The sequence below is a fragment of the Saccopteryx bilineata genome, chromosome 9 (assembly GCF_036850765.1).
Source record: "Saccopteryx bilineata isolate mSacBil1 chromosome 9, mSacBil1_pri_phased_curated, whole genome shotgun sequence".
NCBI lineage: Eukaryota > Metazoa > Chordata > Mammalia > Chiroptera > Emballonuridae > Saccopteryx > Saccopteryx bilineata.
In genome coordinates this window covers 73,795,581-73,808,067 of record NC_089498.1, presented here as the reverse complement: position 1 = coordinate 73,808,067, position 12,487 = coordinate 73,795,581, and the positions used below count along the sequence as shown (strand labels likewise).

Below are 12,487 nucleotides of genomic sequence, written 5' to 3'. Positions count from 1 at the left end.
CTCCTCCCCCACAGTCTGCCCCCCCCAGGAAAGCACTGAGGCAGGGGTCAGGGCAGGGTCATACCTCCTCCCCCACAGTCTCCCCCCCAGGAAAGCACTGAGGCAGGGCTCAGGGCAGGGTCATACCTCCTCCCCCACAGTCTGCCCCCCCAGGAGAGCACTGAGGCAGGGCTCAGGGCAGGGTCATACCTCCTCCCCCACAGTCTGCCCCCCCAGGAGAGCACTGAGGCAGGGCTCAGGGCAGGGTCATACCTCTCTGTCCAGCGGCTGCCGGAGCCACACCACACCAGTGTCAGGCTCCACAGCAAAGAAGCGGGACGCCTCCTCACCAGACACTCCAAACACCAGCGGGTCATTGTCCATGTCTCGGGCCAGCAACTGTGTCACAGAGGAACCTGGAGTATCCAAGGGAGAAAGCAGAAGGCAAAAATGGGAGGCTGGTCCAGTGCTCAGAACCTTACTCAGGATGCTGAATCCCAGCAGGGCACAGTCAACCAAGAGCTCCCCAGCAGGTCACTGACCACTGCAGGCCTTGTGCATCTTTGGCTCTGACCCGGGCTCCCCACCTCCGCCCTAGCCACATGTCACAGTGTGCACGTGCCAGTAACAGGGAACCATCATTCACCATGTTCTGGATGTGTAGTAGACACTTATGACTTCCACCTGCCCCCCCTTTTATTTTAATTTGGAGAGCCTCTTCTTCTAGTGGCTCAAATGAAAACAGGCCCCCAACCTTTCAGTGGTTATGTTCCAAGGTGGGTACACAACTCAGCTCTGGCCAATGAGAGCATTCCATCTGCCTGGTCACAGTGATTGGCTCAGGGATAAGCATGTGGCCCAAGACGGCCAATTGAAGCTCACCCTGGGACTTCTGCTGGCACTACCGGGGAAAAGGAGCTCTCCTTCCACTGGGGTTGCAAAATTGGCACTGCTGGCTGCAGTGTTTGGCACCACACAGGAAGAGCCCACCTGATAACGAGGCCAAGAAGGGGGAAACCGAGGCAAGGGGTACAGGGACAGAGACTCCTGATGGTGTGAGGGCCTGCAGCCAGCTGTGCCTGATACTGGCTCCGTTCATCCTCCAGACTTCTCAGCTACAGGAACCAGTACCCTTCCCCACGTTTTCTTTCTGCCTGAGTCAGTTGAGTTGGATTTCAGTCTTTTGCAAATGGAAGCACCCTTTATAATTCAGAATATTTTGTAAAACCTGGCATTCATTCAAAGTGATAAGGTGGGAAGATGTGGCCCAGCCTCAAGGAGCTCCAGTCTAGCACTGGGTGACAAAGTCTAGTTCTTGTTCACGAGGAAAAGATCGAGGTATCACTCTTTCCCAGGACATAGAGCCTGGCCAGAGTTCGCCCTGGGCATCAGGATGCCTGGCCTACAGCCCTGCCTAAGAAGTCCCAGCATCGTGTATCATCTCCTGGGGTTCGCAGCCTCCCTAGGCAGCCTCAGGGTAACCAACCACCCCAGCTTGTCTGGGTCTGAGGCAGAACACATACTAAAACCAGAAGGTCCAGAGCAATTGGATCAGCTGGTCACCTTAGCTTCAGGAGGCCTTCATACCCCCAGGAAATGTGCAAAATGTTAAGAGTAAATAATGTGTTATATTCTGCAGAGACAGTCTATAGTCTTCATCTGATTCTTAAAGGACTGGTTAAATTATTAGAACCACGGCCTTGGGCAAATCATTTCTTTCAAAGCCTCAGTTTATGCTATGAAATGGGACGGACACTCTTCTGCAAATACTGACTGTCATATTTACTGAATAGCTCTTGATGATCAAGCTAAGTAAGGAGGGATTCCAAACTCTGAGAGTGTTATCTAGAAAAGAACACTAATGAGCTTTCCTAGGTGAACTTTTAAAAGGACAGTTCTAACATGACAATGATAGCTAACCTTTCTGAGTACTAACCATACCCCAAACACTGGGCTAAAGGATTTCTGTGTACTATATAATTCAATCCCTACTGCTAGTCTCCCCACTTAACAGACAAGCCAACAAAGAGTGATCAGGTAACTTGCAACAGCCACATAGTTACATATGACAAGGAATGAATTCAAATCCCAGCATTCTGGGTCCAGAGTCCATGTTTGTTTCCATAACTTTATATCTCTCAACACTTTATCTGTGAACTCAATATTCAGGACTTCCATAGACGTTACCCTGCCAGACCCTCACTGGAGCCCAACAGTTGGAAAAGGAAGATATGGAGCAATCATTGGACTATCATGATATGTCAGATATGGTGCTAGCCCATTCACAAATCCTCCCAGCAACTCTGTTTGGTAGTCATCTTCACACCAAGTCTACAGATTAGGAAGTTGAAGCTCAGAGAGTCAATAGCCTCTCCATGGTCACACAGCAGAGTAGGACAGGCCAGCATCCCAGGTGGTGAGAGGAGGTGACATGCGGGATAAGGAGGAACAAAATCATGAAACAGAGTTGAAACAACCTTAAAGGCCATTTTAGAAGCTCAATCTTCCCACATTAAGGTGGGGAAACTAAAGGTATCCCTGAAGTACAATGGTGAGCAACAGAGTCAGGACTGAAACTCAGGTTCCCAGACTCTCAGACCCTCAGACTCCCAGTACAGTGCTCTTTCCAGGGAAGAAAGGAGCAGATACTGTGAGGTCATGGAGAAACCAAGCACATCCTCCCAGAGCATCTGTGCTGCTCAATGAAAAGCGATTATTTTATACTAAAGCAAACAGAAATACATATATTGAGAACACAGGGTAACATTTATTTATAAAGACACAACCTAAAACTGTAAAAGAATTTCCAATCTCCCCCAGACTTCAGGGATACATCTTTCCTTTTCATTACCTTCAAGGGTCCTTCAGTGGCAAAGTTTGAGAAAGACTGAGCTATTTCCAATGCCTTGGGGAAATTCACATGAGGAAACAGGCCCATAGGGGCCCTGCTTATCCACAGTGCAGCAATGAGTCCATAGTAGCCCCTGGACTGAACACTCACCTGCCACCCTCCTTCAGGGTCCAGCCCAGCTGGGGTGTGGGGCCAAGCTCCTGGCTGGCCAATGGGATTCTGAGAGAGCCACAATGGCCTTCCAGCCAAAGTTTCACTACTCAGCCCAATATCTCAAATGGCTCTCTGAGGCCTGAATCTCAGGCCCTACCAAGGAAGGGGGTGCTGGGCAGGACAGGGATGGGGTCATCAGCTGCTGTCACCCACCCTGTAATTTCTTGGATTTTTATCCATTTTCCCCTCAATTATGTGCTGCTCAAAATGGTCCTTTTCAGCTTTCTCACAGGCTCCTGCCTGCTCACGCTTTCTTTGTGTCCCAGGTAATTGCCAGTGACCTTTTCTAAGTGTACTAATTAAAGGTACCGATTTAATATTATATTTAAGACAAGACACCCGGCAATTTTCCAGCTGGGCACATACTCCCCCACCCAGCGCTGTTCTGCCACTCTGCAGAAGCTGGGCATGGCTTTGGCTTCGCCTGTGTCTGTACCATTCCTACAGAAATGAGGCCAAGATGAGAGGCCCAACTACAGCCCAATGCCCAGGGAAGCAGCCACTCGAGAGAGCCATCCCTGACTGTGTGGCCCTGGTGCACACAATCCACACTCTGGGCTCATTTCCCACCTGAGACAAACACAGTACGCCCAGCAACCTAGCCTATGCAATAGCTAGAGTCCATCTCTTTGCTTTCCTTCCTCTCTTTCTTTCTCATTACAGTAAAATTCATATAAAATGTATCATTTAAACCAGTGTTTTTCCACAGACCAGTCTGCCAGAAGTTTCATGCTGGTCGACCAAAGAGTTCACCACCCTGATGTTGTGTGATGATTACAGACCCAATGACCTTAGTCAAATTCACTTATGCTCAGGGCAATTTCTGCCTTAGTGTTCCTGAAATAATTCTCCTATTTTCACCGTAAAAAGGTTGAAAACCACTGACTTAAGCCATTTTATACTGTACAATTCAGTGGCATTAGGTGCATTCACAATGTGGTGCAGGCATCACCACTATGTTTCCAGAACATTTTCATCACCCCAGAAGGAAGCAGCCACCCCCCATTTGTCCTCTTTTAGCCCCTGGCAGCCACCAATCTTCTGTCTGCCATGAATCTGCCTTGTCTGGATATTTCCTAGAATAGAATCATATGGGGTCTTTGTGTCTGGCTTCTTCCACTCGGCGTGTTTCCAAGGTTCATCCGTGTTGTAGCACGTATCAGCACATAATCTCTTTTTATGACTAACACTCCACTGTGTGGAGATACCCCATTTTGTTTATCCATTTATCAGTTGATGGCCATTTAGGTTGTTTCCACCTTTTAGAGGTTGTGCATAGCACTACCATAAACATTTGTGGACAAGGTTTTATTTGAACACTTGTTTTCAGTTCTTTTGGGTATCAACCTGGGAGTGGAATTGCAGAGTTTTATGGTAATTCTATGTTTAACTCATTGTGGAACCACCAAATTATTTTCCACAGCAGTTGCACCATTTGCATTCCTACCTACAACAGATGAGGACATAGGAGGACACTCAATGATTCCCTGGGGCTAGGTGCTCCCTGTATGGGGAGAGATGGAGCAGTACTACATAGTAGATGCTATTGGTATAACACTTACCATGCCTTAGCATGTACCATTATCACATACATGACCCAGCCTCCCACTGCTAGCCCCGGAACTCTCGCCTGACGGATTCTCACCATCAGTGACTGCTCCTCCCATACACAGGACAGACCAGAAGTGGCAGGGAACAAATGTCCCGGGTGGCAGCACTCAAAGAATGACTGATGTGAGATGGGGGATAAACACCAGCTCCCTCACCTCTCAGGGGTTAGCTCAGACGTCATGTCTACACTGGCTCTCAGCGTCTCCCCAACAGGATTCACTTCTAATTTCTCACACTGTTGACTGTTCAATAATGCGTCTTTATGGCTTCCTTTCCTTCCTTGTCTCATGTCCTCACTGCCCCAATTGTGTTTCTTGGAATTTCCTCCCCAATAAGCTATTTGTACTTGAGTCCTCATCACAAGGTCTGCTTCTGGGGGAACCCACATAAGACACGCCCTAAGATTAGGGCATCAGAACCATCAGGGGAGCTTGTTACAATATGGACTTGCAGGTCCCACTGACTTGGTTGCCTGGTGGAGGGGAGTGCAGAGTATAAACTTTTAAACAGTAGCCCCCACTCTCTCTGCAAGAGACTCTGCCACACAGCCAGTCTTGGAAGTCCTGAGACTGGTTTATAGCAGGATGGTATTCAAATACTTAACAATGGGCACAGTACAGGCATCAACCAATCAGAAAGGATGCTGGCCATAAACAATAAGACCTGTGAGTACTGCCTGTAAGTCAGTCTGGTTTACGGCTCACATTTTAGAAGCAGAGAAAAGCCCCTCAGGCCTCAGGGTGATTTAAAAGCTAAGTCTTCAGGCTCTTGGCTCAATCAGTGCTGCCCGAGGACTCTGCTTTGTGCCTCCCTACCCTCACCGGGAAGGGAACCTAGTGAGGCTAGCTAACCCCTCCACTCTATGCCAACCCGGCCCAGGCTGAGACCCGGTCTAACCTCATGGGTAGAAAAGTGAAACTTTAAAGAACTTAAATGGCTGCATACTTATTTCCATAGCACCATTATTCACAACAGCCAAAGAATGGAAGCAATCCAAGGATCCCTCAAAAAAGAATGAATAATCAAAAGGTGGTGTATGTATGCCATGGAATACTATTCAGCCTTCAAAAGGAGGGAATTCTGACATGTGCTCAATCATTACTGAACCTTCACCATGGTGCCAAGTGAAATAAGCCAGCCACGAAAAGACAAACTCTGTATGATTCCACCTCTCTGGAATCCAAAGAGACAGAAAGTAGAAGGCTGGTTGCTAGAACCAGGGAAAATAGGTAACAGGGAATTGTTTAACATATACAGAGTTCCAGTTTTGCAAGATGAAAAGAGTTTTTGAGACTGGTTGCCCAAAAATGTAAATGTACCTAACTTCACTGAACTGCACACTTAAAAATGGTTATAATGGTAAATTTCATGCAGTGTATTTTATCACAATTAAAAAATTTAAATCAAAAACTTAAAACATGTCCTAGTGATCTAGCCCAAGACTACACCTCCCACTGCCTCTCATTCAGGTTCCACAGGCTTACCTGCCTCGGTCCCATGGCTTTCTTTCTGTTCTTAAACAGTCTGTGGCTGTCTCAGGGCCTTTGCCCTGGCTGCGCCTTCTGCTAGGAATGTTCCAACCTGCAGTCATTCCATGCTGTTCATTAACCATTTCTCAGGCCAAAAATTACCTTCTCAGAGAGGCCTTCCTCAAATACTTGATCACACAGAATCTATCTAAAGAGACGTCCAGCCACATTAGAAATGTCTACATGGGCAAAGGAATTAACTACTTTCTCTTGAGTCTATAGCCAACTTCAGTTTCCACAGCCCTCTCCTTCCTGAGCTGATCTTGTTTCTTCATTTGACTTTTGGCCTGCCTGCCCCAAGATCCTGGGGCAGCAGCCTGGCATTCAGGTTCCCTGTTGTATGGTAAGTAACATAGGGGCTGGCATCCCTGAGGTACTCAATAAAAAGCCAGTGGGTAAATAAATAAAATCTGCCAACTGCGTAGAGGTGTTAGAAGAAGATAGCCTCCAAAAGTCATGAAAATCTCTGAGCCATGACTAGAGGAGAGAGTACAGCAAGTTAATTCTTAATTATGTACACTAATGGACAGGAAAAAGCCTGTCTAATCAAAATCTAATAATGCTCAAACCAGGGGCACTTGGCTTTGGATGTGGACAGAATCATAGTCAGGCGCTGGCTGGGCTCCATTCTCTCAGGATCTGGCCCTGCACCCCATCTGGAGGCCCAATATCTCCCATCCTGGGGCAGCGTACCCCGTCTTGGAGTCCAGGGTCCCAGGTTGGGATGCAGATCTCAGTGGGCTGCAAACATCCCTGAGAGGTGCAGGATTGACAACTCAGCTCCCCACAGTGGCCTCAGTCCCTGAGAGGCAGGCTAAATCCATCTTCCAGGCAACGGATGGACAATCAAAGCTTCCCCTGCAACCCTGCTGGGCCCATGCTGGTCGCCGCGATGACTGTCATTACTATTATTGTTGTTATTTGCTGGGATTGCTGTGCCGTGCGCTCCTGGAAAGCTGTGCGTCGTTGCCTGCCAGGCTTGGGGTGGGCCAGACACTCAGGCAAGGCAGGGGCAGACTGCAAGGCTTATTTTTCTGAGTGGAGAAAGGCTGATGGCTGTGTTTCTTCCCAAAACACAAAGAGGATGCTACAGAATGAGTAAAGGGTCAGGAGAATCCACCACGTCTCCTTCCTGAGGCAGCATCTTCTTAGAGCAGACCTTCGTGCCACCTCCCCTCAGAACCCCCTCCCCCACAGTTCCTGCAGAATTAAAACCGAATTCCTTACCAGTATGGCCAGTGCTCCTCCCACCTGTCACCCCTTGGATCCCTGGCCAGTCTTCTCAGGGCAGCCCCGCGCTCAGCCCGCCAGACTGCTCTCATCCTTCCAGCACACCATAGTCTCTACACCTGCGCCACTGCTGGTCCTTCCGCCTGGAAGGCCCTTCCTCCTCTCACTGCCTCTCAAATCCCAGTCACCCTTAAATGCACAGCTCAGATGCCATCTCCATCACAAAGTTATCTCTTCTCTTGCTCCCTGATTCGTTGTTTGTACCTCTGCACAGTAGAGAGAGACCATCACCTCTTGAAGGTGGAGACTGTTGTTCTGGGATACACTAGAAAAATTGCCCCACCCCTCCATAATTAACTATGGCCCCTCTCTTGGTGGCATCCAGCTAGTAGTTAATTCCTTTGCCCATATAGACATTTCTAATCAATCACAGGTCCCTTTTCTGTAGAGTCTATAGCCAACTTCAGAATCCTTCACAATACTGGGTTGCATGCAGTCACTATTAATCAATCCTATTAGGCATCTGAGAGTAAGCCTTTTACAATCTGTGACCTAAAAGAACTTCACATCAGCCCTGATTTGCTGTCCTTTCCTATCCAGAGGCCAAGAATCTAGGGCCAAGCTCTGTGCCTGTTGGGCTCAGGGCATTTTGGAAGAAGATAATCAGGCTAGAAGACTACAGGCAAGTTCAGAAACAGGGACTAGTATGGATAAAGAGAGAACCAAAAAGACAAAAACGCCTCTCGTTTTGCAGAGGGCGGCTCAGGCGTTCTGGCTGGGAGAGGCTGCTTGAGATGGGACCAGTGCTGGGATTCAGCCAGTTCTCACTGGTTTGGCAGAACAGATAGATACCTAACTTTCTGTTGAGTTTGGCGAACCAGTTGTTAAAATGGTACTTGTAATCAGCGTTCTCTCTAAGGTGGGCACCTGGGCAGCCGCCCAATGTGGAAATCACAAATTTACATTCCTTACTCTTTTTTAACATTCATCTGTGCCACAGCATATTGTGTACCTCTGTTATTGTTCTTATTTAAGTATTAAATGCATGAAATAATAAATTACCTTTTGGTATATTGTTTTTTATACTTAAAATGGTTGTTAGGGAAGAGAACCAGTTGTTAAATTGTTTGAATCCCACCACTGGGTGGGACTGCCTGTTGGTGAGTAGTTGAGCCAAGGAGTCGCAGATGGCAAGCCCCCAGCCCCAGTCGCAGACTATCGGCCAGGGGTTATGGCCAGGTCTTTCTGAGACTAACCCGTCCCCCACCCCATGGCATCAGGACGCTACATACCCTCCACCACCACCAGGAGGGAAGTGCACCATCCTCCTCCGAGTCTGAAGGGGCCTGGCTGCCCTGGCCTTGGTCTCTGCCAGAGCCAGGGGCTCTGCCTTCCCCCTCACCTGGGACCGGCTCCTGGAGCCAGGGCTGGCCCTGGAGCCTGCATCTCATCTGTCTGCCCTCTGGGATAAGACAGGCCAGTTAAGTGCCTTGATTCCTGAGAATAATCTCATTTGTCTAGGTCCTTCCGTCCTGCTCCCCTGCCTTCAGTCAGGCTCCTTCCCTCTAGTTACTCTGGACCTTGAACTTGGTTTGACCTCGGGGGAGCCAATATTTTTTCTGTTGTCCTAGACTCTGTCTACACACTCCTAGCGGAAGCCAGAGTGAGACCTGGCCCTGGCCCCTCTCTCCTGAGAGACAGGTAGCCTCAAGCCTGCCCTGCACTGACCAGCGTCCTCACTCTCATCTGAACACCCTTGCCCCGGATAAAGGGAGCTGTCTCTGTCTCCAGAGCCAGAGGCCATCTGCATACCCTCTCTCCTGCAGCTCAGTTCACACGGGTATATAGCATGAACTGTTCAAGGAAAGGAAACCACCATTCGTGACACACCTGTGGGGCTTCAGAACAAGCCAACCAAAATGCGCTCTGTGCTAGGAGGAGTGTTTTGAGTTACAGGCGATTTTAGCTTCAGGTTCAAGAAAACTCAACTGCCTAGAAGAACTCAAATTAGGGGTCTTTCCCATAATAAGAGATTTTCAGATAACTTTTTGACCTACCTATGTGGCAGGGAAAACCTTTATTTACTAAACATTTGCTCTTCTCATCATCCTGCAATGACCCTTTGAAGTTCCCAAGGCATCTTACCTGATCCCTCGCTCTGAAAGTCTTATACACCTACAGCCCTCTTCCTGTCTCTGAACTGCTCCTGCCTATGGTGTCCCTGACTCGCATGCAGGCAGGATTCCCATACATATGCATGCATTAAGTTCAGTTATTCTCTCTTGCTAACACTGGGGAACAAATTTTTTTTTTCATTTCCTGTTGCATGAGGTTTTAAAACTGTTTCTATATATTTCTGCACAGCTAATTCCAAATCTGAAATCCGTTTTTTGGTGCATGCTCTAGTTTTTATGACATTTTAATTTCTTTTTGTTATAGTTAATGGCATGCATTGGTTTTTAAATTGGAGTTAAAAGCCAACAACTCTTGGATTGAACATAACCACAAGGCAATTAATGTTTTACAAACATCACTTTTACATAACTGTAGTTGTTTTTAAATGTAAAAAAATATTATCTGATAATAACACCCTCTTATTTTGTTTTTTTTGTTTTTGTTTTTTGTTGGGTTTTTTTTTCTGTATTTTTCTGAAGCCAGAAACGGGGAGAGACAGTCAGACAGACTCCCGCATGTGCCCAACCGGGATCCACCCGGCACGCCCCCCAGGGGCCAATGCTCTACCCCTACGGGGAGTCGCTCTATTGCGACCAGAGCCACTCTAGCGCCTGGGGCAGAGGCCAAGGAGCCATCCCCAGTGCCCGGGCCATCTTTGCTCCAATGGAGCCTCGGCTTCGGGAGGGGAAGAGAGAGACAGAGAGGAAGGAGAGGGGGAGGGGTGGAGAAGCAGATGGGCACTTCTCCTGTGTGCCCTGGCCGGGAATCGAACCTGGGACCCCTGCACGCCAGGCCAATGCTCTACCACTGAGCCAACCGGCCAGGGCTGTTTTAAGATCGAATCATGGCTTCTTTGAGTAGGCATAAATGTAAGAATAGTCCTGACACCTTCTGTTATATATGTGGCTGTTACACACTTCAATGTCAAAGGTGCAATATTTCATCATTTGTGACACGTGCATATACTGCCTATTTTCAAGTTCCCCTTGGCGATCAAGACAAGAATTGGGCTCCTCATATTGTGTGCCATAATTGTGAGGAAATGCTTCATGACTGGACAAAAGGGAAACACAAAAGAATACCTTTTGGTATTTCCATGGTTTGGCGTGAACCTAAGGACCACAGCAGTGACTGTTATTTCTGTCTGATACATAAAAGGACATCAGCAAGAAAAAACGGCATATGATCACATATCCTAATATTCCTTCAGCAATATGACCCATCCCACACTCTGAGACACTCCCAGTTCCAGTTTTCAATGGTTTTATTTCTTCTAAGGACAAAGAAAGTAAACATAGTGATCAAATGTATTTTGATAAGATGCATGAGGAAATGGTTGTAGAATGTGAAGGGTCTTCTTCTGATGCCAAGCAGTCATTAACCCCTCAGCAGTTTAGCCAACCTGAATCGAATGACTTAGTAAGAGACTTGGGCCTGTCAAAGAAAGCAGCTGAGTTATTAGTCTCCAGGCTTCAAGAAAAGAATGTACTTCACCGGTCAGCTAAAGCAGGGGTCGGGAACCTATGGCTCGTGAACCAGATGTGGCTCTTTTGATGGCTGCATCTGGCTCGCAGACAAATCTTTAATTAAAAAAATAATAATGTAGGCCCTGGCCGGTTGGCTCAGTGGTAGAGCATCGGCCTGGTGTGCAGGAGTCCCAGGTTAGATTCCTGGCCAGGGCACACAGGAGAAGCGCCCATCTGCTTCTCCACCCCTCCCCCTCTCCTTCCTCTCTATCTCTCTCTTCCCCTCCCGCAGCCGAGGCTCTTCTGCAGCAAAGATGGCCCAGGCGCTGAGGATGGCTCTGTGGCCTCTGCCTCAGGTGCTAGAATGGCTCTGATTGCAGCAGAGCGACGCCCGGGATGGGCAGAGCATCGCCCCTTGGTGGGCGTGCCGGGTGGATCCCGGTCGGGCACATGCGGGAGTCTGTCTGACTGCTTTCCGTTTCCAACTTCAGAAAAAAAATAAAATAATAATGTTAAAAATATAAGACATTCTCATGTATTACAATCCATTCAATTCCTACCGCTCATGTTCATGGTTGCAGGTGGCTGGAGCCAATCACAGCTGTCCTCTGGGACAATACCAAATTTTTATTGGATAATGCATAATGTACACAGGTGGCTGTATGGCTCTCATGGAATTACATTTTAAAATATGTGACATTCATGGCTCTCTCAGCCAAAAAGATTCCCGACCCCTGAGCTAAAGTATCCCATTTCAGGAAGCATGAACAAATTTTTGTGGACTTTTTTCCAAAGACAAACACTTTTTTTACTGTCATGATATCAGTAGTCTTCTCAGCCAGCTAGGTGTTACCACTTACAGTCCAACAGAATGGCGGCTATTTCTTGACAGCTCTAAACGGAGTCTGAAATGTGTTCTCCTACACAACAGTAATGTTTATGCAGCGATTCCAATTGGTTATTCACTTCATCTGTGAGAAGATTATAATGACATAAAAATTGTCCTCGACTTTCTGAAGTATGAGGAGCATAACTGGATCATTTGTATGGATCTTAAAATGGTAAATTTCCTGTTAGGACAACAGAGAGGTTTCACAAAGTATCCTTGCTTTCTGTGTTTGTGGGACAGCCGAGCTTGGGAGAAACACTGGACACAGAAGGAGTGGCCGAAACGTGAAGCTCTGGAAGTAGGGATGCAAAATATTGTGAATGAACCTGTAGTTAATCGAGACATGGTCATTTTTTCCCACTTCACATCAAACTTGGCTTAATGAAGCAGTTTGTTCAGCCTTTGAATAGAGAAAGTGAATGCTTTCAATATATTATTTCTGCTTTTCCTGCCTTGTCTTTCGAGAAGATAAAAGCAGGTATATTCAATGCACCTCAGATTCGAACCCTCATACGTGACGAAGAATTTGCCAGGAAGATGAATA

At 47.4% G+C, this 12,487-nt stretch overlaps 1 protein-coding gene across 2 annotated transcripts in view; it reads right to left on the bottom strand.

Annotated features, from left to right (window-relative positions):
• Window positions 1–12,487, bottom strand: part of LOC136312775 (cadherin-23-like) — a 355,498-nt gene that overhangs the window by 233,850 nt on the left and 109,161 nt on the right. For both annotated transcript variants that reach the window (XM_066242625.1, XM_066242624.1), the window contains exon 4: window positions 253–395. In XM_066242625.1, the coding sequence (XP_066098722.1) occupies window positions 253–395 (143 nt within the window). The remainder of the gene's footprint in view (window positions 1–252; window positions 396–12,487) is intronic.